The sequence below is a fragment of the Phalacrocorax carbo genome, chromosome 5 (assembly GCF_963921805.1).
Source record: "Phalacrocorax carbo chromosome 5, bPhaCar2.1, whole genome shotgun sequence".
Lineage (NCBI taxonomy): Eukaryota > Metazoa > Chordata > Aves > Suliformes > Phalacrocoracidae > Phalacrocorax > Phalacrocorax carbo.
In genome coordinates, this window is record NC_087517.1 from 40,678,258 (window position 1) to 40,704,940 (window position 26,683).

The 26,683-nt window shown below is 40.7% G+C and overlaps 1 protein-coding gene across 1 annotated transcript in view; it reads right to left on the reverse strand.

Moving 5' to 3' along the window:
* Nucleotides 1-336: 336 nt before the first annotated feature.
* The window catches only part of BARD1 (BRCA1 associated RING domain 1), a 58,063-nt gene continuing 31,716 nt past the window's right edge, over nucleotides 337-26,683 (reverse strand). Inside the window, exons 7-11 of the mRNA XM_064452111.1 lie at nucleotides 19,138-19,246; nucleotides 17,495-17,630; nucleotides 16,386-16,478; nucleotides 5,866-5,963; nucleotides 337-5,161 (exon numbers count right to left, since the gene is read on the reverse strand). Coding sequence (XP_064308181.1) covers nucleotides 4,832-5,161; nucleotides 5,866-5,963; nucleotides 16,386-16,478; nucleotides 17,495-17,630; nucleotides 19,138-19,246 — 766 coding nt within the window. The 3' untranslated portion in view covers nucleotides 337-4,831. The remainder of the gene's footprint in view (nucleotides 5,162-5,865; nucleotides 5,964-16,385; nucleotides 16,479-17,494; nucleotides 17,631-19,137; nucleotides 19,247-26,683) is intronic.

Below are 26,683 nucleotides of genomic sequence, written 5' to 3' on the forward strand. Positions count from 1 at the left end.
TTAGTGAAGAGCAATGTCTCAGTCTAGCTTATGTGATAGATCCAAGATATTCCAGCTACCGTAGCCTAGTAGATGCTACTGAAAACTAAACCTGTTATACATGAAGTGAAGAGTTCTATAGAGCGTATGGAGAACTGGCATAGGATCCCCAGTGGCAATGGTTACAGAAAGCAACTGCCTCGTACACCGAAGAGCCGCTCTTGCGGGTGGATATGCGATCTTCACAGCTCTGACCAGTTCACAGAAAAGTACTTACGTTTCCGCTTACCTCTTGAGATACATATGGACTATGTACTTGTTCTGCAAAGTTCATGCAATAAGCTTCCTTATCAAAACTTACTGGCACCGGGAGTTTTATTATTACAAGCAATACAAAAGCAAACACAACAAACTTTGGTTTCACCCCACAACCATCGTTCTCGTTGTATATTATTGCAAGGCACCATTTTAAAATTACAATTGCACAAACTAAGGCAACACAAAAGATGCAAGACATTACATAAGAGCGCAGAGTGAGGAAGTAGGATTCCAACAATAACTTATGATCAATTATGAGAAACAAATTAAAAATTTTTTGTAACAAATATGAAAGAATCAAACATCACTCCAATGTAGCCAGCTAAGTAAGTACAATTGTGCAAAGTGAGGCATAATTCTTTTGTGATCAATTTTTTTCATTAGTTACCATGATAGCAACAACCCACACTTAGAAATATTTTTTTATTTTAATAATTTAATAAGAATCCTGATACTTAGAATCCTTCAGTCAACAGAGCAGAATTTGGCCGTAGTCGGCAGAATGGCAGGTTGCATCACTACTTGCTTACAGAAGCATGGAAGTCCATGTCCCAAATTCTCAGACAAATGGGCTCGTGATACTTGGCATGACTGGGAAGCTGTGTGGCCAGGGTGTATATAAAGGATGAAAAGGGGAAAGGCATTATTTGCAAAATGCTAAATCCCTGTTTAGAAGGTGCTCATCGCGATAGGGAGAATAACAATAAAAGGGAGCAGGACCTAAAAGAAGAAACCGAAGGCAGAAAGGCAGCTGTATTGAAACTGTCTTTAAAGACTGCAGGAAGAGTTACAGGAAGAAAAGGAGAAAAAAGTTGGAAAAGGTCAAAATGATGCTTATGCAGGCTCCCCACTCCCCTGATGTTGTACAGCTTAGAAAATTAATTGTATCCCCTGAAGAATGGGATGGGAACATACGGGGTGACCCTGACAATAGCAAACCGAGGGAAGACCATTCTTTGTTTCCCTCATATCCCCGTGAATATGAGGCTACACCCATCACGAAAGCAGAATGCATTCCAAGTCCAGATGGTCCTCAGCGACAATTGGTAACGTTTCTAATAGATACAGGAGCACATATTTCATTATTAACACAACAGGATGCTGAGAAGCTGGGAACGCGACCTGGATGGCAGAGAGTTACTCACTGGAGGAAAAAGCAAGCGCTATTTGCCAAACCTCAAAAGTTAATATGTGTCTCCTGGGCGAGAAGGGCACGTCACCTACTCGCTTTGCAGTTAAAAACCACAATGAAAATATTTTGAGCTTTGACTTTTTGACCAGACAAACCTGGTGCCTGCCAGACAGCAGCATGCGGTCCCTCAGTTCAAATATCCACCCTAACCCTGACAAAAACCAGGAGGCTACAGTGTGTGTGCTCTGCGCAGCCCCCGTGCTCCCCAATACAAAGGTTACTAATGTATTGCAATACACCATTTCCGCCTCGGCATTAAACAGAATTTCCGAAGCAATAGCAGACTTGGAAAAATCGCACATTATTTCCATAACCCACTTCCCATACAACTCACCAGCCTGGCCAGTCCGAAAGCCAGATGGGAGGTGGCATCTGACATCGATTATCGGCACCTAAATGCCAACCCAGCTCTGCTAACAGCTGCAGTCCCTAACATTGCAACTCTAACAGCCACACTGTAAGTGGCCACACATCAACAAGCTTGACCCACAGGGCAGAGACCCTCACTTCTTTGATTTACTCTAATCAGTATGGTGACTATAGTACATTCTGCACCATACAGGTTTTGCAGTTGTGGGTACAATCTACTGTAACAGCAATTATAAGGGAAGGCGATGAGGGCACCTTGCCCACTGAGATTTGAAAGGTAATTTAGGATAACGTGACTCAGTTCAAAAAGAATTCCCAATTTTGGTGGTATCTAAAAAATCTCACTTATGACCCCACCGATAGTAAAGCCATGGCTTTTGTTTTGACAATACACAACACTTTGCTATACACCATATACCCAGTCATTGCACTAGGATTAAATTCCAGTGGAACTGACCTCTGTCTGCTAGAATACAGAGTACAGCCCCAACAAACTGGGAACAAATGGCAAACTATTACTGTTGATGCATGTGTGTATGGGAACACAAGGATTTATTTGTGAAATTAATACCTTAAGGCCCAAGACATTTGTCTTAAGGCTGAACAAAATGTTTGTCATTTTGAAACACATCCTGAAGAAACCCCTGAAACTATACTTAAAGATGCTGGGAATGGATGTGTTTGTATGAGAACCCTCTGGGATTTTGTATTTACAAACACCACCATTGTAAAGACATATAATCATTCAACTATCTGTTGATAATTTTATCAAAATTATGGGTTGCAATTCAACTATCCAGCCCCTGTCATAACCCACCAATTGCTACAATCTAACTATACATCATATCAAGACTTATTACCTACCCTCGTTGGAATGAATCTTACATGGTGAGAAAACCATTGCAACATGATGACCTGAGTCAATTGCTAAAATTAATTTGGAACAAAGGGAAAAAGAACCCTAATTACTGTCCATCACGATGCGGAGGAGATATAGGATGTCTTTTAGTGAAGAAAGGTGGGGAAACTCTTTTTGGATAATCACCAACAGTAACTGGAATTTTGATTTTGATACTGCATCCAACTGTAGTTGTGTTTGTTGCAACATTATGTTTACTGCTTATAATAATTTTGCATATCAGAGTTTGACAAAAAATGAAACAAATTACATCAATCCAGTATGTAAAACATATACAAGCCACTGATTTGGTATGTAAAATAGTATATAAATAACATTAATTAGGAGACTTAAGATCACTTATCTGATAAGTTTAGTTTACCAGTGATCCGCAACATGTCACATATTGATAACAAAGAGGCAAGAGGAAACCTCACTACCACCCTGAGTCAATAAAGTGGATTGACTGTAGTCGTGGGGTGGAGTGTGACAGATGCACTCGACCTCTTAACTGAACTAGCAGTAGTTTGGTGCAGGCTCCAAAGGAGGTAAAGGCCTGAGCCGTAGCTGGGCTGTGAACTCCTCTAGTTTCAATCTGTCCTCGAAAAACCCACAAAGGAGCAGAGTGGCACTGTGAGCATCAGTACATATGAGATTGGAACACTGACCCTGTGACTGATATCAACAGGGGTGGCATTTCCAGGATTCATTTATCAAGAAACAAAAAAGTTGTGGGTACGAGGACCTTCATGCATGTGATGGAAAGGGTACTGAATTTGATTACGAGCCAACCACTTTATACTATAAATGACAACCTAAGTAAGCCTTCTTTGAGCTCTCCCTGCTAGGCAGCCATGGTAGTGATCTCCCCTGGAGCTTGGACACCTTTCAAGATCACTCCTCAAGGCAGAGAGACCTTTTATCAACGACAGACCTTTGGTAAGCAACTGGTATTGCACATAACCTTGCAGTATGGTAACTTTGATTTTGTCTTGATAACAGACTGCATGCTGGATTGGTGCTAATGAAACATGACATAATCTTTGCATGTACAATCCCTTAGACATAAACCATTGTCCAAGCCTAAGACTGGACCCAGCCGCACCTAAGCTCCATCAGTTTAGAAAGCAAGGGGGTCGACTCTGAACCTCGTGACTCGATGGAAGAGCCCTCCTTACCCTTTTGTGTCCACAGACTCTCCGTGAATCATTTTAACTCAAGCGTAACTCAGTTTTCCTTTGTGTGTTTCTTCCATGCAGTAATTAATAGAGTGAACCTTGCCATTGAACTTTGTTAAGTCACACTTTTACTAATGCTAATACCTTTGTCAGTGATTCCTTAAACATTCTAAATCACCCATTCACAACAGTTACATATTTACAAGCATGAAAGAGAAGCGAATAAAGCATTACTCTTGTTACAAATAAGGAATTTTAGACCAAGATTTTTAAAGATAGCGTTTTCAAAATTGTCTGCTTTCAGATGAATTCAGGCCATTAGCAAGGCATATCCTATTACAAAGAATTTCCTGCAAAATTCAGTTCTAAGTTATAAGGAATATCACGTCATCTGACAGCATGCATGTCTATCCAGGCAAATGACTATGTTCAAATGCAGAGATTCCTTTTTTTAAAAAATACTAATTCCCTGGCCTGGCTGGGAAATCTTGATACATACAGTAGATCTTGTCAATGAATATTAAACAGAAAAGAAACGGGATCATGCTGCATCACCTAGGAAGGGCTGGTTTAAATCAAGAATGCAAAAGACTTCATTTTGCAAAATCTTAGTTACAAAATGTCAGTGATTATTACACTTAGGTTAAATGCAAAAATAAAGCATACTAAATAACCCAAAGCACATTTTTGAATGCAGTATATTTAATCTCTCTCCTCCATTGTAAGTTCATTTATTCCAGTATATCAGTGTTCTTAGTAACTCATTTAAATGGTCAAAGCTCTCCTGTATTCCTAAGTGCAAAACATAAATCGTAGCTTCAGACCAGTGTTTACCAGAGTGTTCCAACTGCTCAAGATTCACCACATTTTAAAGCCTTGCTCATGAGACATTGATATTCATTTTACAGGCAGGAGCTGAAATGACATCACGCAGTCTATAAGCCAGCTGGAGGGGGCCATCCAGACTTTGCCCTGACGAATCTTCTCTGGCTTGAATTTAGAAGACACATCATAGATTACATACTGAGTGCAAAACCTCTGGTCAGAAGTAGATTCTGCATGGTAAGCCACCGTGTTGACTGACTGTGTCACATCACTGTCTGGTTTTGGCTGCCTAACCAGAATTTGTCCTCCTGCTGTTTTGACCAACTCCACAAGATCACTCTTCTGGTGACAGTTGAAAGATCCCAAAAAATAGAAGTAGCATCCATCAAACAACTTAGGCAGCTAAGTGGAAGGAAAAAAAAAGTATAAATACAGAACTTCACCACTGAGCACAGAGGAAAAAAAACTGGAAAGGAAAAATTAGCACCTACAAAAAATACAATTTAAAATAACCAACACTGGAAGCTAGAACAGTAATTTAACATGCAAGGTCCTCAGTATAAGTATGCTATCAAGAAAAGCTTGCTTACATGGTAAATTCTTGCTTATGTTTAAATATTTTCCAGCCCAACAGGGTTTAACTATGAGCTAGGAATATCTACAGCTACTGTTACAATGCATTTCACAAACTTCTCCAGTGTAATCCATAAAGTAACCAGAAATTAACCCAGTTAAATATAAAGGTAGCCCTATATGGAAACAAGAAGTAACAAAAGCCTTTTTATTCCAACTTTCAGATGATTTCAACTAGGTTTTAAAACTGAGCAGAGAAGACCAAAGCAACATCACTTCCTGTCCCATACAGCTTCTTCCGCACATGTAATATCACACTCCGTCTGACAAGGTTATAGCAACATATCCACTAATAGAGAAAAATTACAGCTTTATGGATGTTTGCAGTTCTTTCCATCACCCTGCATATAATCAAATTTCTGTACAAGACCACATTAAAATTTTACATCTACTGAACATGCACATGTGGCAAAGGGCAAAAATGCATGAACAAAAGGTCATTCAGATAATCTGTCTCAAGCAATAAAACCCACCAGCTGTTCTCTGTTGAGCCGGCCTCTTCGTGGGCCACCTTGGATTTCATACTTCTCCTCCTGTTCTCGAACTGTGGTTTGTAGACAGGCAAGTACCCCTACAAAAATCACAAAACCGCAATAAGGCAGGCAAAGATTAGAGATCCCATGTTTTAACAGAGGCTTGCACGTCATTTTAGGGACTAAAGAGTTGCACTAAAATACAAGGATTACCCACAATGCAAAACATAGCATCAAAGCTTGTGTGTTTTCGTAATTTGCTTTTAAACTTGAAAAAATCTACAATGATGGTTGAAGATGCAAGTTGGAGGGAGAGAAGCACCATCACATTAAAATCAGTGATGTACACTAAGAATTATTAGCTTTTCCTCTTACCCAATAAAGGTCAGCCACTTAATGTCAAATGTCAAATTGCTGATCATTTGGAGGCTTAAAGCCAGCATGTAGAACCAACTCTGCAGTTATGAAATGGAAGCAATTACCTGATAAAGAGCAATTACAAAGCAAGCACAAAGCTGCTTCTGAACAGCTATGGCCTCAAATAACAAATCAGATGGGATTTCAAGGTCTCCAAGATCAGCACAAACTGGAGATTTATTCTAGGGTTTAACAGTGGCATTCATTTTTGTTACCACTACTGCATAATGAGATTGTCTTTTAGAGTCACTGTGTTTTTACATTGGTTTAAGGCTAGTTATTTTTTCCAATACAGAATGCGCTGATACTAATATATCGCTAACATCAGGTAAACGTATTACCCGACCTCACTTTGGAAAGAGAAATTGCTGTGGTCACCCATTCAAGGATGGAACATTTTGCGCTCATACATACATTGCGCCCATTAATAAAAATTCCCCAAGAAAGTTTGCAAAGCTGATTTTGAAAACTGTTCCATGAGAATTTGTGGTGTTGTCAAGGTTGTAACTTTTAAAGTAGTACCTCGCTCCTTGCACAGCATTTCTTACTCAGGCTACTTATTTCTACTGATTTCTACTGGGCAAATATGAAACCCATAGTATTAAAAAAATACAAACTAAAGAGTATCAGAAGTAAAATGTGGTGGTTTGATCCTAAAAAGGAAAAAAAAGCACAGGACCATGAAGAGAAATGTCACTGACAAAGGTACATGGAAATCACAACAGCCAACAGATAGGACTATCTAATCTAGAGAGATCTTGAAAGCCAACTGTTAGCAATTTACCACCAGTTCATACAAACTCACAAAATGCAATGGGAATTCATATTTCAGTTACTAGAAGTTCTCCAACATACTTACATCAAAAAAAATAAACCTATGCAGTAAACTACAACTTGCCGAATACTACGACTATATATATCTCCCTCCATGTCAAAGTATCAGGTTGATTATTTGCATTTGTTCATTCCTTCAAGGAATATTAACATGAACTTGTACTAAACTAGAAGGGCAACCTAGTCATTTATCTTCTGGAAAAGCAACCTACATATTCATTATTGATAACAGCAATTAATACCAATAACTTTTCAAAGTACTCATCACTCAAAAATAAATCTGAAAGTTATTTCAATTTTTTTTAATCCTCACAACTCAACAAGACTACCCGTGTCAATTTGCCTCTAACTTACACAGCTATTCTTTCCTTCCAAGAAAATATAGATGTTAATGGGTGCCGCTTACAATAAAGGAAAAACAGTCTCATCTAGTCTTAAGGACAGAACCATCCATTCATTAAGAGCATGTTTGATTTCAATCTACCATCAAAAGCTCAATTTCAAGGACTTTTACAACAGACCTGAGGTTTTTATACAATGAGTACATCACAAATTGAGCATCCAGTGCTGGCATCAGTAAATGAAGCAAATTTGATACTAAAGCAAGACTGAATGAATACAAAAGACTCTGATGTCTTTTTGTACTGTTATCCCCCCCCCAAAAAAAAAAAAAACCAACAACAAACCCAAACACCCAAACACTAAGTCATGAAAATTACTTATGTTAGTGGAATGTCTATTTTAGCAGAAAATGCAAAATAGGTTATATCTTCTGCATACATATGTATGTCTGCCCATTTTACACTGCCGAGTCAAGTCCTCTGAGGAGTCTGTATGCCTCACGGTTCCTTGCCACACATAATGACAATCCTCCATGAGAGCAAGACGGGAGCCTGATCTGTGTGTGTCCTGTTTTCATTGTATCTATAAGAACCACAAGATTAACATGCTTCCTTGAAAAACTGGAAATATGCAAACAGACCATTTGTCTAGCCAGTGTCTGCATGATCAGCATTCTCATTAATTTTAACTTTTAAGCAGCTAGAATCAGAACAGATCTGTGTCTTAACAGATTTGTGGCACAAAAGCTATGTATTCCAGATAGGCTAAAGAGCCCTGAACGTAAGTTCTCAGTGCTCAGGTGTTTCTCTTCAACATAAATATGTTAAAAGGCAACACTGTTAGACCTATACATACACACAATTTTCTGGAGCAACAGACTGTATGCTTTTTGGTGATGGAAAAGTAGTACATTTTCAATTCCCGAACATATTTTTCATGCAAGATGTAGAAGTAGAACTTGCTCTCACTCATGGGTCTTGTCATATTTGACAGATAAGAAAAAATGCTTTTTGGAACCATTTGCTCAGGGACAATTCAAGCAGTCTTGTCTAACACCTTGTCTACGTGCAGGTAGCAAAAGAGGAAAGGAAGTCCTTGGAATCCTCAAGCTCAGAAGAGATGGTGCTTCAGGCTTCAACATACTACACGGCAATCTTACCATCAACAGCACAACTAATCCATTGTATCCACTCGGAAAGAGACAAGACAACACAGACAGGGTAACAGTGAAAGGAGAGCCTTAGGCACAAGGAAATGAGGCAAATGGCACGTCATGTGTCATCAGAATCATGGTCTAACTATATATTCAGAAAACTGAAGAAGTTAGCAACTGATGTTTGAGGAAGGTGCCTACGACCCTACAGTGAACAGTCAAATCTATCCATGGAGAAGGGCTTCCTAACTAGGAAAAGGGAGCTAAAACAATTTAAGTGATAGAGACCAGTATGTCCTTTAACTGCAGACTTTGTTCAGACTGATTTCTTCCTGAGTTGCTCATTTCTCCTCAGCAACTCCTGCATACTAGAAAGATTTTGTATTAAATAGTTACAAGATTCACATCCCATAATTAAAAAAAAATCAGCCAAACAAAAAAGGGAAATATCCCTCTCACAGAGATCAAATGACAGAGGGCTCAAGCTGTGTTTCTACCTGATTCATTATACATTTGTCTAAACAAGTAAGTTCCTATTTGCCCATTCTTCTCCTCCCTCACTACACAAAACTTGCTGTCAAGTCACTTGCTTCTAGATCACTCATTTTGCTCCATCATTTTCAGATGCAGTCCAGCTAGATGCAATAGTCTAAGTGAGGTTCTCAAAGACAACATAAACAGTTTTGGTTGCATTACGGTGTCATTTGGAAGCACCAAGCATGTACAAGCTCTTATCATTCTTCTAATAGATGGCACAACCGCCACAAGATGACCTTGTGCTAAAAAAAAAACCGCCTCAAATTCACACTTAAAAGTAGGAATACAAACAGAAGATTAAAGCATACTTTTTTTTTTTTTTTTTTTTTACAGCTAGGGATTTTATTTTGACCACTGAGTGCTAAGCTGAGTTCGCTCAGTAAAGCCCAGGTCTTTTTCTTGAGTAGGCATTATTAATTTTAAAGCTGCTAATGTGTACAACTGGCTGGATAACATTACAGTTTCCTTTTAATAGTCTCTCCATCCAACTGAGTGTCATCCTGATTAAGAGGAATATAAAAGGAAATAAAATTCCGTATAGAGACATTTCCAGAAGCTCTGTTGACCTTACAGCAATCCTGTTTAAGTCAGAGGTACAGCACCCTTTAACTTCAATCAGGAGCCATGCTAAATTGATTCCCAGAACTCCTGAGATTAGTAACTTCAAAACCCAGAAAAATTTCAAATGAGTGTCTCATTTGTTTGGCACTGTATTGAAAAGCCACCAGTGAGAACTCGATGCCAAGACATTGGTCAAAAGAATGGACTGAAAAAAAAAGGATTGCTATTTTCTTACTTAAAAAGTGATCAGGACACCATCAATACTATGTCACCTCCCTTCTGAAACTGAGATGGACATGTGAAGTACTTACGGAGAAAAAAATTTCAGAACAGGACTGAATCTTGGAAGAACAAGGACATCCTTAAAGAAGCTCTCTAAACAATGGTGGGGAAAGAAACTAACTTTGGAGAGGACATCTGTAATTTTAGAAGGGGACAGAGATCAAGGTTAAGTTGTTTTCCTTCCCACAGTCAGTGTCTCTTTACAGGCAAGCCTGAATAAAATCTAGTCTGTTCTGTTATAAAATAAAATAAGACCATTCAACTTACTCAGGATCTCAGCCAATCTTGATTTATTCCTTGATACTATTGCCAATAAGAGCTGTGGACCTTCTAGGTTTGAGGCTGATCGCAAGTTTATTCATTAGGTTAATTCATTAACCCTAAAGAGAAGAGGGTGATTATTGCAACTATGCTTTAATGGCCCTCTAGTTTAATCACAGTAGTTGGATCAATTACCCACAAAAGGATAAGACTTGTACCAAGGCAAGTGGCTTTTTTTCCATTTCACATGGACCAGAGCTGTTTTGCAATGCCCAGTTCAAGTGTGCAAGCACTCATTAATAAAGCTTGCCTGACAGAAGACCATACTGGGGCAAGACTGCATGTGCAGAGGGGTCATGCAAGATTCTTCCCTAGAAATACAGAACATTAGAAGTTTAAAAGCACTCTAAATAGCTGATTTCACACTTGCAATTTGTAGATACAAACAGGACCATTTGCACCAAATTCTAGCAAAAACTGAGTCTGCATTAAAGTCCCTAGAAAATATTGCAGAAAAAGGTTTTAGCTTAATACAACCGCATCTTAGCTTGATGCCACCACATTTGGCAAGGAGAATATTGCTCATTTTTTTTCCCTCATTAGCAAGATCAGTAAAGTACTACTTACACTGATCCTTATTACTTCACTGAACAGCTGCCCCAACCTTCTCACCTCCTGCTGTATAAGGAACAAGCAGGTTAAAAGGGTGCCCACTCTAACAATATCGTTAATTGACCTTTGCTTTGATAGAACTGTAGCTACTAGTACTGGAAATAAAGAAATCATTATTTGCAAAATTTAAGATCAGAGCCCTATAATCCTTAGTCACGTAAATCTTATTGGTTTATAATGAAACTAAATGCATCAGCAGAAATAATTTAAACAGGACGAAGTACAAAAAGAACTGGTTGCCAAAAGCAAGTCATAATCACCCAGATACCCAGGGGTAGCTCTCAGTAACTCAATTAGCCTTAGTGGAGTTTTGTTGGATTTGCATTAATAAAGCAAGGAGCAGGGGTTAGTCTCAAGGATCACTTAGAACAGCTAAAAGTAATTTAGAAATACATGATAGCAACAAAGATGATAAAACACTACACATCCAAGATCCTAGTAGAGATTGCAACTGAAACTTCCTCAGCTCAGTCTGCACTGGGTTTTAAGACTTACATGCAGATTGAGTAAAGCTTGATGATACTGTTTTCCTAGAAAAGGAAGAAATCTGGACTGAGACAAAGCCTTAAGGGAATTTGGCATGGCTAGCTTCCGTTTGCTTTCATCAACAGCATTATTGGTTTCTGCTAACACACAGAAAAGAATTTTTATACTCTATCATGCTTATAAAGCAACTTTAGAATCACAGATTTTCATCAAATGAGGTAGAGATCTCGGTGAAACAACAGCAGTCTGGTTTTCCAACCCATGGAAATGACACAAGATGCTGCAGAGACTAAAATGAATCTGCCTAAGAATGGTAGTTAACAAGTTAATCCAGGTGATATTTATTAAACATGATGGAGCAGATGCTTAGGAAGTCCTTAAGCATCAAGTCCCAGAAGCCAGGAGCATGTAATATGAAAATCATTACTTCACTTAAAAAACTCCAAGTGTCATACCTGCTTTAAGAAATGACTATTTGCTGCAACTGTTTTCTAGACTGATCAAAGTGACTGGACTTAGCCATTCCTAAGGTGCAGAGGTCACATTAAATTCCACTGGAAGTGCTTGTCCTCTAGATCCCATCACATGCTTTTAAATTAATGAGGTAATATTACCCATTCTTTTCCTTACAACAGGCTTCCGTAATGCAATGTTTTCTTCAAACCAAAAGTGAGTTAGAACAAAAGGACCCTCTAAATATGAAAAACTAAGTATCTGGATGACACAGAACACAGGGAGTAGATACATGGTTTCCTTTTCCTCTAGGCCTTATTACAAACCAGCCCACTTCCCAGCTCTGCAAAGACAAACACCACATTTAAGACATTCTCACCCCCTTTTCTCCTCTGCAAACCCCAGCAGCTTCATAGTCTAAATTTGTGCTGACTTTGAAGGAAAACTCTTTCCCTCCTCCTTTCCAGAAGGTGTAGACACTGTGGGAGAGCAGAAGTTCAGACCCAGTTGATGTGAAACGTTCCCCTCAGCTGTACACCCAATACATGTATTATGCACATCAGATATTTCTACCACCTCTTAGAGAGATATGAGTCCTTTTGTAGAAGGAGGTAGCTGAAGTAAGTCTCCAACTGCAAAACGCACATGAAACTCCAGTAATCAGAAGTTTTGAGCTGTTTTAAGGAGGAAGGGCTTTGCTGAGTATCAGCCTGTTATCTAAAAGATGTTTATGCATGGAAGATGGACAGTCCAGCCTGAGAAGCAGTCAGCAAAAGCAGCTTTGCTCTTCTCTTGTCTAATAGGCTGAACGAGGATGGGCATATTGCTCCAAGAAATTCAGAAAGATGTTTTCGCCTTGAAATATCAGTCATGCAATCCCCAGCTCTTCCAGTCAAATCTCAGTTGTTCCAAGTCCTTACAGGAAAAGCAGGGGTTTTTTGCATTCTTTTAAATAATCAGAGCTGAAATAATTGCTACTGCTTCAGGTAAGCAACACAAATGAAGGAATAAGCAATCAGATGGCTCAGAATTCTTCCAGATACTTTGCTGCAAAGACTGACACAAGCTTGTTTCAACGCATATCGTTACCAAGATAATTTTTCATTCCCTGCCTTAACAGATGACAATCAGTTTAAGAATAAATAAGCTGAAAAGCTATTAAAGGCTTCTGCTGGTTTTAATTACACTATTCTATGCTCTACAAAAAGCATAGGGGAAATACAGTGATACTTGAATCTTTGTCTCAGCCTACTTGCAGAAGGATAACGATATGCTACTTCGTGCCCTATTACTGTCCCAGAAATAATGAAGCCAATAAAATAATGAAACCAATGAAAGATATGGCCAAGGGCAAGGACCACAGTGACAACAGTGTCTCAACTGAATTCTGTGCTGCTTTGAAAGTAGATATGCTGCTGACAGTGTATTATATATGGAAATATAGAACTGCAACTGTTAATGTGAATTTTTTCTTCTGTGAAGATCTAATATTGCTCCGTGGTAACATCCTTTCATCCTAATCTTTCACCTGAAGACAAAAGGAAACCCAAAACCTGAAGCTACATCTTGCATCTTAGAATTATACAAGAGCAGGAAATTGCTTTAATTGGAGAAACACACCTTTAAAGCCTGCTATAATGGAAGAGTTAACATAAGAAATGCGCTCTTAAATTAAATACTGGTTTTTGCAAACACGCAATGTCTTTTTTTTTTAAATGGTGTAATTATGTGTAGGCTATAAATATAACCTTAGAAATAACAGTCAAATGCAGCTTACCTTATAGTAAAAAAAGTCAAATACTCAATTATGCACAGTCAGCATTAAGTGCTACACTGAGCTTTGTTTTTTCAAATGTTTCAGTGAAGTTTTTTAACATTACTTCAAGTAAGGTTTACAACACTGAACTATAAGCAAATCCTTCAAGTTATTTCTGGAGAAGAGGAGGCTATGGGGGGACCTTATTGCTCTCTACAACTACCTGAAAGGAAGTTGTAGTGAGGTGGGCCTTGGTCTCTTCTCTCAAGTAACAAGCGATAAGACAAGAGGAAATGGCTTCAATCTGCATCAGGGGAGGTTTAGATTGGGTATTAGGAAAAATTTCTTTACTGAAGGAGTGGTCAGGCATTGGAACAGGCTGCCCAGAGAGGTGTTGGAGTCGCCATCCCTGAAAGTATTTGAAAGACGTGTAGATGTGGTTTAGGAGGCATGGGGGTGTTGGGCTGATGGTTGGTCTTGATGGTCCTAGAGGTCTTTTCCAACCTTAATGATTCTATGATTTGCAGTGGCTTTGACAGAAGCAAGCTGGAATATGCACACACTTTTGGAAGTTTATTTGCATCACATTTAAGAAAACTTATCCAAATAGAAGTCAAAAAAGCCACAATAAATGGAGAAATTATAGAAAAGAAAATCAAAGACCTCTTTTTCCTAGACAAATGTTCCATCAGCAGGAGTCCCATTATTTATTATAACAATCTTTAACTTGTAATGACTCTGAAGAAGACTAATAACAGACTGGTGGGAACAGATGGAGTGGTGCTGTTAATTATAGGCACTTAGCTGCATCAGACCCCATGAGTTATTACTAACATTTCCCACCAGGGAGGAGAATCACTCCCTTTTAAGTAGTATGTTGCTTACTAAGCTGGAAGCATTAGCAGTCAGTATTGTACTAATCAGTACTAACAACATAAAACTCAGCTGCAACAAAAAATATGAAAATATTCCCTGAGTAACGCCCCCACCATTTTATTTACTTTTTCTTTTCGAATCACATCTAAATATAGACCTTCTTCCACAGGGATTTGAACTCAGGTCTCACTAATTAAATCTCCCTACCACTCAGCTTAAGCTTGCTAAGCATCCAACTAGCAAGAAGAAAATGAAATAAAGGAAAACTACCCTGGCACATATAACAGAAGGCATGCAGACCTCCTGACCTGAGTGAAGCCAAGAACCTGCAAAGTGATTTCACTACAGTCACAGATTATTCAGTCTTCGTTAAACAGGATTAATTCCAGAACACCTGCACACACCCTTTCCAGTCACACAACCCAAACATCACTTCTAGGCCTTCTGAGTTTCCTGCTGCATCCCCACCTCCAGACAGGAAACCATCTCCCTTCTGCTTATGAACAAAGTGTCTGGAGGTTACTAAATCAATCAGCCTGCTTAAGCATAAGCAGTATTTCTCCATGTTACATATTCAACAAGAAGGTACTCCTATTCCTATGAAACACAGTACAAAGACAACACAATGTTTTCCTTTTGCAAATGCTTATAAGGCCACAAACAGAAGCCATGGCAGGAGTTGCGGAAAACATCTCTGAGGGGATACTAATTCAACAGACCCTTTAAAAAAAAAGCTTGGAACAAGTCCATTGACTACCTAGAAGCCAAATGAACACCCTGAAAAGAGAGTCCAGTGTTCAAAGAGTCTGATGATGTGCCTTATTTGAAAAACTACTATGCATCTTTTGAAGCTTTAAGCAGTGCCTTCATAAACGTTAGTGACTGGAAAATTTAGACCATTAAAGAATCCTTATATTCTGATGTTTAGTCACACAGTAGAAAACTGGAATGAAATTTGTCTGTGAGTTTTCCATGGATAATTAACTCATTTGTAGTGTACTTATTAGCTAAAAGGACTTCGCCATAAAGGTCATGGGGAAGAAGATGGCTTTTGCAAATACTGTGAAAGCAGATACTAAGAAACACATCAGAATTAATAAAAAGCAGAATTTGGGGTGTAAGTCCACAGAGCAGCTGTATAAAAAAGCACGCACTGTATAAAAAAAAAAATAATAGATTGCCTGAAAGATGGTATCAAAGATGCTGACGGGACACTATGCAGTCATCTCTCCTTGGAGGTTACTATTTGAAGAGCACTCTGGTCTGCAGGGTTCATGTATACAGAAACAGGTATCAAAAGGTACACATACATTTGATCTGACTGAGACTGTGATTGCATAAAGCCTGACAATTTTCCCAACAGAGAACTTTAGTGGAAAGTACAAACGGGGTTATGATCTGCTAACAGCCTAACTTGCGTTGGAAGTTATAACTTTCAACAGATCTCAGCTTATATGTAAATAGGCAACCCCTTACCTTGCTCCAGGCCATGACTGTGTACCCCAAGCAAGCAAAAGTTTCCTATCAATTTCAATGGAAGCTGCTTATAAGAAATCCAAGAATTGAATAAATTCCTCTTCTTCCAGGATATTTTCCATAATCATCCAAATCACTCTTAATGTAGTGCTGAACAAATTCACTCCACACTGATACTTAAGGTATGACCTACCCAATACATCTAATAATGAAATGCACACATTTGCCAAGGAAGGAGTAGCTGTATTTAATTAAATCTCTTGTCATTCAGGAGATTAAGAAACAAAACCCTCACACTTTATATTAAGCTAGTATTGATATTAGGGCAATTGTTGAAAAAGAAAATTTTCTCTGGAATGCCATCTACAATTTCTGCTTAAAAAGCCCAAAGAATCCCATATATTTAATACTTACATTCAAACTTGAGGACCCAACATCCAGTCAGAACAGCCATCATACATTTGACAGTACTTGGCATTGGAACATCAGGGATAACAAGATGAGTTACTAGGAGAAAGATTACATCAGTAGAACTAAAAGCACATAAAAATCAGAACCATGCCTGGCTGAAAAACAATAAATCACCATTTAAATAATAAACAGACTATAAATTATCAACCACTTTTTCCAGCACAAGTATGCGATTTTTCAGAATAAGATGTAAGTCGAAGTGTTATTAGAAATCTTGTGAGTTTCAACATATACTTGACGTGAAAAAGGGAACTCACGTTTTTATAGTTCTAAGCTAACACTTAAATCTTCAGAGGCTCCAGTTTCTAGGATAGTAATTTTTTTTCTTTCAATCCTTTTAAAGTTATATTCAACTTTGACAGGAATCTTACTATGGGATCTCACTGCTTTAACACTAAGCTAACAGAACTCAACTCACAATTCTGGAGTAGTAGTCAGGGTGGAAATGATGATAGGGAAAAACTACCTTAGCACTTCTTTCACAAGCAGGAAAAGCAGCACTCCAAGGAAAAACTAATAGGGGGGATTAAGACAATGTTCCCCTCCTCAAGAGGAAACAAAAACCCCCAAGTCCCATAATTTGGTTCCATCATCTTAATGAAGAATAAAATTTGAAGGAAGGTAATATGTGAGAAGAAATTTGTCAACTTTTAGTCAATTACGTGTTCTTTCTAAAGACACCATCTGCCTAAGACTCACTTCTGGAAGATAAAAAGCCTTACAGGATGTCTCATATGAGCAGAGACCTTAAAGTTTGTAACAGAAGAAGAGAAGAGGTGTTTGAGGAGGACTTAGGGATTTTAAATAACAGACAATATACTGTCATCTGTGGCTTCCCTAGAAGTCTCCTGTCTCAGTAACCAGGCAGGCTTTATATGTATTTACATGCAACAACACACCATCATTCTGCTGCAACTATAATTCAGGGATTAGAGAAACAGCACTAATTAGGAATGAGAAAAAAACCAAACTATTGCAGCTAGTATCTTAAAGGACAAAGTGCAGACTATACTAACATATTTGGACAGAGATATTTCAACAAGACTACATACCTCTGCTGTTAAATTCAGTACACCTTTGAGCATTCAGAACTGTTGCTAGTTTGTTCAGCAACTTCTGTTGCTCCAAACTAAGACTGCTCCCCAGTATTCCAAGAGGTCCATCTCTTGGCTGGCTGGGGCTCAGTACCTGCATAAACAGAAAATCCTACAATAAGCTGAATGTTTGGGAACATAAAGAAAGCACCTAACTTGTTTGATAGCTTTATTTAATAAGAATGAGCATTTTGAAAAACAATTCATGGCAAGCTTAGCGGACAGGGTCCATAACTAGATCTCTATATAATGAGCCAGCTCTAGAGGAAAAAAGCTTGACATTAGAGGTACTTCATTTAGCTTACACAAGGTACCAAAACAGCTTGTGCATCAGTTTATTGTTCCTTCCATATTTTTTTTCAGAGACACTGGTGGGTGCACATATAGCCAGTTGAACATTGTGAAACAGCCTTGCTGACTTCAGCGTTGAAGACAAAAAAATTCCCAATAAAGTAGTACAGCCTTCTACTTTTAGTGAAGTATTACCAACAGATATGCTACCAATACGTTGAGTAGCCTATAATAATGAACACCTGCACTTCCTTTTACTAAAAAGTCCCTACTATACTGCCCCGTAAGTAATGAATGTTTAAGTTTTTTTATGCTACTAATACAAACATAAGAGGAGCTGCTTGCTCAAGTTTTACGTTGACAAGGATGTGATACTTCAGCTCCTGGGTCTTCCTAAGTACTCCCAGATTCCATCGTAGAAACATACCTTTGATACCCAGTTATCCTAAAGCCTCAGGCTTTGGATCAAGTCATCCATATGAGCTGGTAAACATCCAATAGCACACACTCACCCCCCAAAAAAAGCAAATACTGAGTGTTCTGTTTGCAACAGAAGAGCTGCATATTACATTTGCTACAAGTGGGAGTAACAGTCATATCCTTGCTGATTTAGCTGCAACAGTTAACTTTTGGCGAGTGGGTGTCTTAGTCTCTCAATGAGAAGTGATCATAACAGAGTATACCCTGTATACCCTGCTTGTAGCAGCCAGGTCAGTTTAATCATCATTCATTAGGAAGCACAAAGCATTTCATAATGCAATAACTTGTTAGGTCTGAATAACCTGATTTTGGTCACAAGTCCTGAGAAGTCTTTGGCAAAAAAAGGGGAAAAACAAAAACCAAAAGTCCAAAATCAATCTTCCAAAAACTGTTTTCAACTGCCAAGCTGATATCTTCATTGTTGAACAAAGGACAAGATGGGAACAGCCTTTTAAAGGCACACAAAGAGCACCTGGAGCAAAGACTGCTGTTGCTTTCAGCCAGTTTAGCAAGTAGAATGAATTTAAATATGCAGAAAAACAACAGCAAAGCCCAATCAATAATACCTCAAGAACAACATAGCATTCATTCTCCTGTAATAAAGCCACATTACAAGAAACATCCTTTCTTTTCCCAGATAAACCTATAACACAGAATATCATAGTTTGTAAGTGTCCCACATACATTCTAGAAATATTGTCTACGTTAGTTTCCCAACCTATTTTAAATCTCCCAGTAAAGGCAGGTGATGTACTGTACTTATGTCCAAGCCTTTCATACTTATGGTTTTCTAAAAAGCATAGCAAAATAAAAAACTCGTACACACTTACCTCAGAGGGTTGGTTAAGTGAAAATGATTCATTTTTCACTGGCAACATTAGCACAGACTTCATCTTTTCACTTTCTGCGTAGTCCACAGGCCGCAGACCAAATATATTACTGACAAAACAAGCACAGATGGGTTTAAGTAAATAAAATGTGACTTGATTCTTAATTAACTGGGCACATTACCTGGGTAGCTTTCCCTCCCACTTTCTTATTAATATGTAATTTCAGCTAAAAACCACTGAGATTCAAGTAAGAACTACATCCAAGACAGATGGATACTGAATTACAAGCCGCTGCCTTCAGTTGAGGAGTAAGGGGTGTTCAGAGCAGTATGTTCAGCTAAATAACCCACAGTCCTTGTTAAACTGTTTCAAGATGCACTTCGGTATCATTCATAAGACCCCAAAATTTCAGCTTTAATCTTTCATTGCAGTCATATAACAAAAAAATGTATTTTTGGTTTACCCATTTGCCACAAAAGGCATGTCAGAAGATTCTACATGCTGTGTTAAATATCAGAGCTTGATGTGGTTATGCTTTTATGGGAAAAGGTATACCTCCTTCCTACTTGGAAACTGAGACTCCCTTGCACTTCCAAAATTTGAGTATGCATCTCATTTTCCCTCAGTGTGCAGTTCCACAGACCGCGTTACAGCCAATCCGTTCAAATGTTCATTGGTTTGTCAATTTTGTTGAACCCTATTCATCCTATATGGCACCTCATAGTTACTAGGTATGCTTCAAGACTCCTCTCCTCCCCCATTCTTTTAACGTTAGTCAGATAGATACGATTTCCTATAAACACAACATCAAGCACAGCCATGGCTTGATGTGGTGGTCAGAGATGTGATAGTCGTAGGCTGTCTTGGGCTTAGCGACCATGATACAATTTAGTTCTCCTTTCTTGGTGAAGTAAGGAGAGGGGTCAGCAGAACCACTACCATGGGTAGCAGTAGTCTTCCAAAGGGCAGACTTTGGCCTGCTCAGGGCACTGATTGGGAGAGTCCCTGGGAAGGAAAGTCCTGAAGGGCAAAGGAGTCCAGGAAGGCTGGGCTTTCTTCAAGATGGAAGTCTTGCAGGCGCAGGAGCAGGCTGTCCCCAAGTGCTGCAAGACAAACCAGCAGGGAAGACGACTGGCCTGGTTGAACAGGGAGCTTCTGCTGACAGGAAAAAAATGAGTCTACCGCTTTTGGAAGAAGGGGTAGGTAACACAAGAAGAGTACAGAGACCTTGTTAGGTCTTGCAGAAAGAAAATTAGGTAAGCAAAAGCCCAGCTAGAACTCAACCTGGCCACTGCTGTAAGGGGTAACAAAAAAAATGTTCTTGCAAATATATCAACAACAAAAAGGGAATCAAAGAGAATTTCCATCCTCAATTGGACGTGGAGGGGAACATTGCCACCGAGAATGAGGAAAAGGCTGAGGCACTAAATTACTTCTTTGCCTCAGTCTTTAACAGTAAGACCAGTTACCCCCAGGGTATTCAGCCCCTGGAGCTGGAAGGCTGGGACGGATCACAGAATAAACCTCCCATAATCCAGGAGGAAGCAGTTTACAACCTGATGCTCCACCTGGACACTCACAAGTCTATAAGGCCAGACATGATCCACCTGAGAGTACTGAGGGAGCTGGCAGAGGAGCTCTCCATCACTTACCAGCAGTCCTGATTAACTGGGGAGGTCCCAGATGACTGGAAGCTTCCCGATCTCCAAGAAGGCCCATCTACAAGAAGCACTGACAAGGAGGATCCAGGGAACTATAGGCCTGTTAAAGTGACCCTGGTACCAGGGAAGGTTATGGAGCAGTTCATCTTGAGCGAGCTGACCAAGCATGTGCAGGACAATCAGGGGAACAGGCCCAGTCCGCTTTGGTTCAGGAAAGGCAGGTCCTGCCAACCAACCTGATCTCCTTCTGTGACAGGGTGACCCGCTTAGTAGATGAGGAAAAGGCTGTGGATGATGTCTACCTGGACTTTAGTAAAGCCTTTGACATGGTTTCCCATGGCATTTTGCTGGAAAGACTGGCTGCTCATGGCTTGGACATGCATACTTTTTGGGCCTGGCCATCCAGCCAGTTTTTTGCCCAGCAGAGTTGTGGTGAATGGAGTTAAATCCCGTTGGCGGCTGGTCACAAGGGGCATACCCCAGGGCGCAGTGTTGGGGCTGGTTCTGTTTAATGTCTGTCAGTGATCTGGATGAGGGGATCGAGTACACCCTCAGGAAGTTTGTGGGCAACACCAAGTTGTGCAGGGGTGTTGGTCTGCTTGAGGGAAGGAAGGCTCTGCAGAAGGATCTGGGCATGCTGGATCAATGGGCTGAGGCCAACTGTATGGGGTTCAACTAGTTTCAGTGCTAGGTCCCACTCTTGGGCCACAACAACCCCATGCAACGCTACAAGCTTGGAGAGGAGTGGCTGGAAGGCTTCCTGGCAGAAAAGGACCTGGGGGTGCTGGTTAACAGCCAGCTGAACATGAGCCAGCAGTGTGCCCAGGTGGCCAAGAAGGCCAACAGCATCCTGGCTTGTATCAGGAATAGTGTGGCCAACAGGAGCAGGGAGGTGATCGTGCCCCTGTACTCGGCACTGGTGAGGCCATGCCTTGAGTGCTGTGTGCAGTTTTGGGCCCATCACTACAAGAAGGACATTGAGGTGCTGGAACGTGTCCAGAGAAGGGCAACGAAGCTGGTGAAGGGTCTGGAGAGCAAGTCTTCTGAGGAGAGGTTGAGGGAACTGGGGTTGTTTAGCCGGGAGAAGAGGAGGCTGAGGGGAGACCATATTGCTCTCTACAACTACCTGAAAGGAGGTTGTAGTGTGGTGATTGTTGGTCTCTTCTCTCAAGTTACTAGTGATAAAACGAGAGGAAACGGCTTCAATCTGCATCAGAGGAGGTTTAGATTGGGTATTAGGAAAAATGTCTTCACCGAAAGGGTTGTCAAGCATTGGACCAGGCTGCCCAGGGAGGTGGTTGAGTCATTATCCCTGGAGGTATTTGAAAGATATGTAGAGGTGCCACTTCAGGGCATGGTTTAGGAGGCATGGGGGTGTTGGGTTGATGGTTGGACTTGAAGATCCTAGAGGTCTTTTACAACCTTAATGATTCTATGATTCTATTCTATTATTCTATCCCTTCTTCACACAACTTTGCAGATGCAGGACAGTAAGGAGCGGAGGAAAGCCTAAAACTGCAGAACAGGTATGCTTGCTGTTAACAAACAAAATCCTCTGCCAGCACTCTTGGGAAATATTCTGCTTGCTTTGCTCTTTGCAAGAATAATGGCTATTCCAGCTGATCGTCTTCTCCCCACCTCATGTAGCTCTGGCTCTCAAATGGCATAATAAGAGCTCATTATGAAGGGGAAGCTTGTCACCAAGAACAAAGCCCTGACTCAGTATCTGAAGTCCAGCAAGCTTAGTCATCAAACAATGAAACATTTAAAGAGGTCAAAAAGCCACTGCATCTTTGAAGTGCTGTCTCTTTAGTTAGCCACATGTTTCTGTGCAGAGTAGGAATCTAGGAAGCTTTATAGGGAATTCCACACAAGGCCATAACCCAATCCAGCCCGAAGAGAAGCTCAAATCATTATGTTTTCACTCTGACTTAACTGGGGGGCTTTCGGCAGTGCGAAGTTGAAAGATGCATCTGACCTTAGCACCTTTTTACGCTCCTGACTGAGCACTACTTACTAACATAGGCTCTTGGGAAAACAACAATCCATAAAAATCCCCCCCCAAAGTTTCTGGGATGATATTTTACAATTGTTAGTTTCACAATATTATGAACCCCAAGCTCTCCTGTGTTACTAATGAGTAAAGAGCTAGCATAATACAAATTCTTCAGACCGAAAGATAATTGGTTAAATCTCAGCCTAGTCCTGGGAGTTGCAGCCCATTAAATACTGTCATGCTGTTCCTGCTTTGTCATGCATCATCAGGGTAGCTCTTGCCCTTTCTTTAAAAAAGGACCATATTCTACTCAAACTGCTACAGGACAGTTCCTTTGAACAATGCATCCAGAGAAGGGGGGAGGGGGAATATCTATATATTAGCACATACACTAAAACACTTAAATCACCTTTAGACTAGATGACTGACCTAGTTCACAGTAAAAGGAAGGGGGAAGAAATCACTGCATGTCAGTAGCAGAGGTTTGGGACTGTCTCCCCACAAGTCACAGTAAGATCCTTGACTGTTGGAAAAAAACTCAAACGCTTCCTGTAGATAAATATATAGGCCCCCACAGTTAAATAAAGAACATTTTTTGCCAATTAAACTGTACAAATAAGAGCTCCAGCTACCCCCTCTCTATTCACTTAAATTTTTTCCCCTCCATTTTTAAGATCGTTTCAGTTGCTTCTTACCAGTATGGTGCAAAATGCTATCCTGCCATTATGCAGCATTGAAGAATTAACAGCTATTCACAGGATAAGGTGGCACAGTTAAAGTAAAGCATAACAAACTTGGGAGCTCAGGTCTGAAAAGAGGAACGCCAGCCCAAGGGATGGCTTAAAGACTTGTGAATATTTGCAACAAAGCAACTTGTTGAGCTTAAAGAAAGTGAGCAAAAGTAGCTGAAACAGAAGAAAAGAGGGTTTACAAAATAAAGACTAAGACAAAGAACACATCCAGACAACAGGTTGAGTATGATATTGTTAATTTACACACCCCTTTCCAAGAAAAAGGATGAAAACCAGATTTGTTCTTTTTAGTTAGGCACCCACTAATCATCCAAAAAGCAAATAATCACGATCAGAAAGAAACCTTGCCCAGTCTCTGTTGGGCTGGTATAATTATCAGTGCAGTTACCTGAGGAACCACTTTTAATATATTAGGAATGTATATTATTTTTAGCCCTATGATCAGGATTCAAGGACCAGATCTATGCAGCCACAAGAACACCAGTAAGGCACTGGAAAGGGAAACGGAAGCTTTTGGCAAAAATATGTGCTTAAATCTGTCTTCATTCAGCCAGGCTGAACACCTTGTTCAGAGTGAAAAATGAATTTTGGTCCAGTTTGCAAAAAAAAAAGTTAAGTGAGACATGCACATTAGGTCCCCCTAACACACAAACTCAGCATTTTTAGAAACATCAAAAACTGTCACAGAATCCCAGGTTGGAAGGGACCTCAGGGATCATCTGGTCCAACCTTTCTAGGAAGAGCACAGTCTAGACAAGGTGGCCCAGCACCCCGTCCATACAAAACTGTGTGCTTCTGCTATAAGTCTGGATTTGTAGAGTATGGGTCTGGTGCACCTGACTGCTTAACAGTAAAAGTTCCACACTTGGAAGACAGACGCAATTGTTTCTGCAAGAAAGCAATAAGTTGTCTCTGATGCTTAAACTAGAATACCAGGTCTCTAAGGCACACTTCTTTCTACCAGAACGCAAGAGAGCTTTTTGCAAGTTTTTTTAAAACATTCAAGAGTCAGACATATCCTTTGATGCAAGCAGTCTCCTATTAGTCAGTCATCAAGGTACTGAATAGTCATTAGAGGGCTCTTACAGCTGGAACAAATTCCGAAGAGTAGGATGTCTGTACTGAGAACAAAGATAAGCCCAATGAAAAGCAACTAAATAATCTGCTGTGTGTGACTTTACATGAGATAACAGAGTCTTTGCAGAACACAGCAGCGGCAACGTTAAGTTCCATGGCTGGGTGCTAGATTGGAGTGGACAAGGGGGTTCCCAGAGCCAGGGAAACCTGAGGAAGAGCAGAGCAGCCTGCCAGGTTCTGGCAGCTCTCACAAGAGAGCTTGGATTGCCAGGAGTAACTGCAGGAGATTTATACGGCCCTAGGGAGCGCTAGCAGAAGTTTGTGCAGAAGGGTGTGCAGGAAGGGCACTGCACCCTGCTTGTAGGCCCACAGCACAGGGAAGTGCTCTAGGTCTCTGCCAAAATGGTAGGCACTCGCCTCAGAGCTAAAACCAGTGCTCCTATGGTAGCCGTGGCTGCAGTGACCACAAGATGGTGGAGTTCAGGATCCTGCGTGGTGGAAGCAGGGTGACAAATAGGATTACAACCTTGGACTTCAAGAGAGCCAACTTTGGCCTCTTCAAAGACCTGCTTGGAGGAATGCCATGGGCTAGGGCTCTAGAAGGCCTAGAGAGCTGCTCAATATTCAAGTACCACTTTCTCCAAGCTTAAGATCAGCACATCCCTATAAAGAAGAAGTCAGGCAGAAGAGCCAGGAGACTCAGATGAGCAAATTTCTTCTACAAAAACTCAAATGGAAGAGGGAAGTTCACAGTATGTGAAAAAAGGGACTGGCCACTTGAGAAGAATATAGGAATGTTGTCAGGGTATGCAGAGATGTGATGAGGAATGCCAAGGACCACTGGGAACTAGACTTGGCAAGGAATGTCAAGGACAACAAGAAGGGCTTCTTCAAATAGATCAGTAGTAAAAGACAGACTAGAGAAACTGTGGGCCCACTGCTGAACGAACTGGTTGCCCTGGTGACAGAGAAGGTGGAGCTACTGAATGCCGCCTTTGCTTCAGTCTTTACTGCTAAGGCTGACCCTCAGGGATTCCAGCCCCCAGAAGTGAGAGAAAATCTGCAGAAAGGAAGACTCCCCTTGGTTGAGGAGGATTGGGTCAGAGATCACCTAGACAAACTGGATCCCCACAAATCCATGGGCCCCGATGGGATGCACCCATGAGTGCAGAGGGAGCTAGCAGATGCTCTCGCTAAGCCACTCTCCATCATCGTTGATAGGTCATGGAGGACAGGAGAGGTACCCAAGGACTAGAGGGTAGCCAGTGTCACTCCAGTCTTCAAAAAGGGCAAGAAGGACGAGCTGGGAAACTATAGGCCAGTCAGCCTCACCTCCATCCCCAGAAAAGTGATGGAACAGTTCATCCTGGAGGTCATTTCCAGGCATATAGAGGACAAGAAGGTTATCATAAGTAGTGAACATGGATTCACCGAGGGAAGATCATGCTTGACCAACCTGATAGCCTTCTATGATGGTGTGACTGGCTGGGTTGACAAATGGAGAGCAGTGGATGTTGTCTATCTCTACTTCAGTAAAGCATTTGACACTGTCTCCCATAACATCCTCATAGACAAGGCTAAGGAAGTGTGGGTTAGAAGAGAGGACAGTGAGGTGGATGGAGGGTTGTGATCAACGGAGCAAAGTCTGGTTGGAGGCCTGTAACTAGCGGTGTTCTCCAGGGGTCTGTGCTGGGTCCAGTCCTGTTCAACATATTCGTCAATGACCTGGACAAAGGGACAGAGTGTAACCTCAGCAAGTTCGCTGATGATACCAAGCTGGGAGGAGTGGCTGATACACCAGAAGGCCGTGCTGCCATTTTGTGAGACCTGGACAGGCTGGAGAGCTGGGCTGAGGGGAACCTGATGAGATTCAACAAGATCAAGTGCAAGGTCCTGCACCTGGGGAGGAACAACCCCATGCACCAGTAAAGGTTGGGGTTGACTTGCTGGAAAGCTGCTGAGAAGGACCTGGGAGTGCTGGTGGACAGCAAGGTGACCCTGAGCCAGCAATGTGCCCTTGTGGCCAAGGCAACCAATGGTATCCTGGGATGCATTAAAAG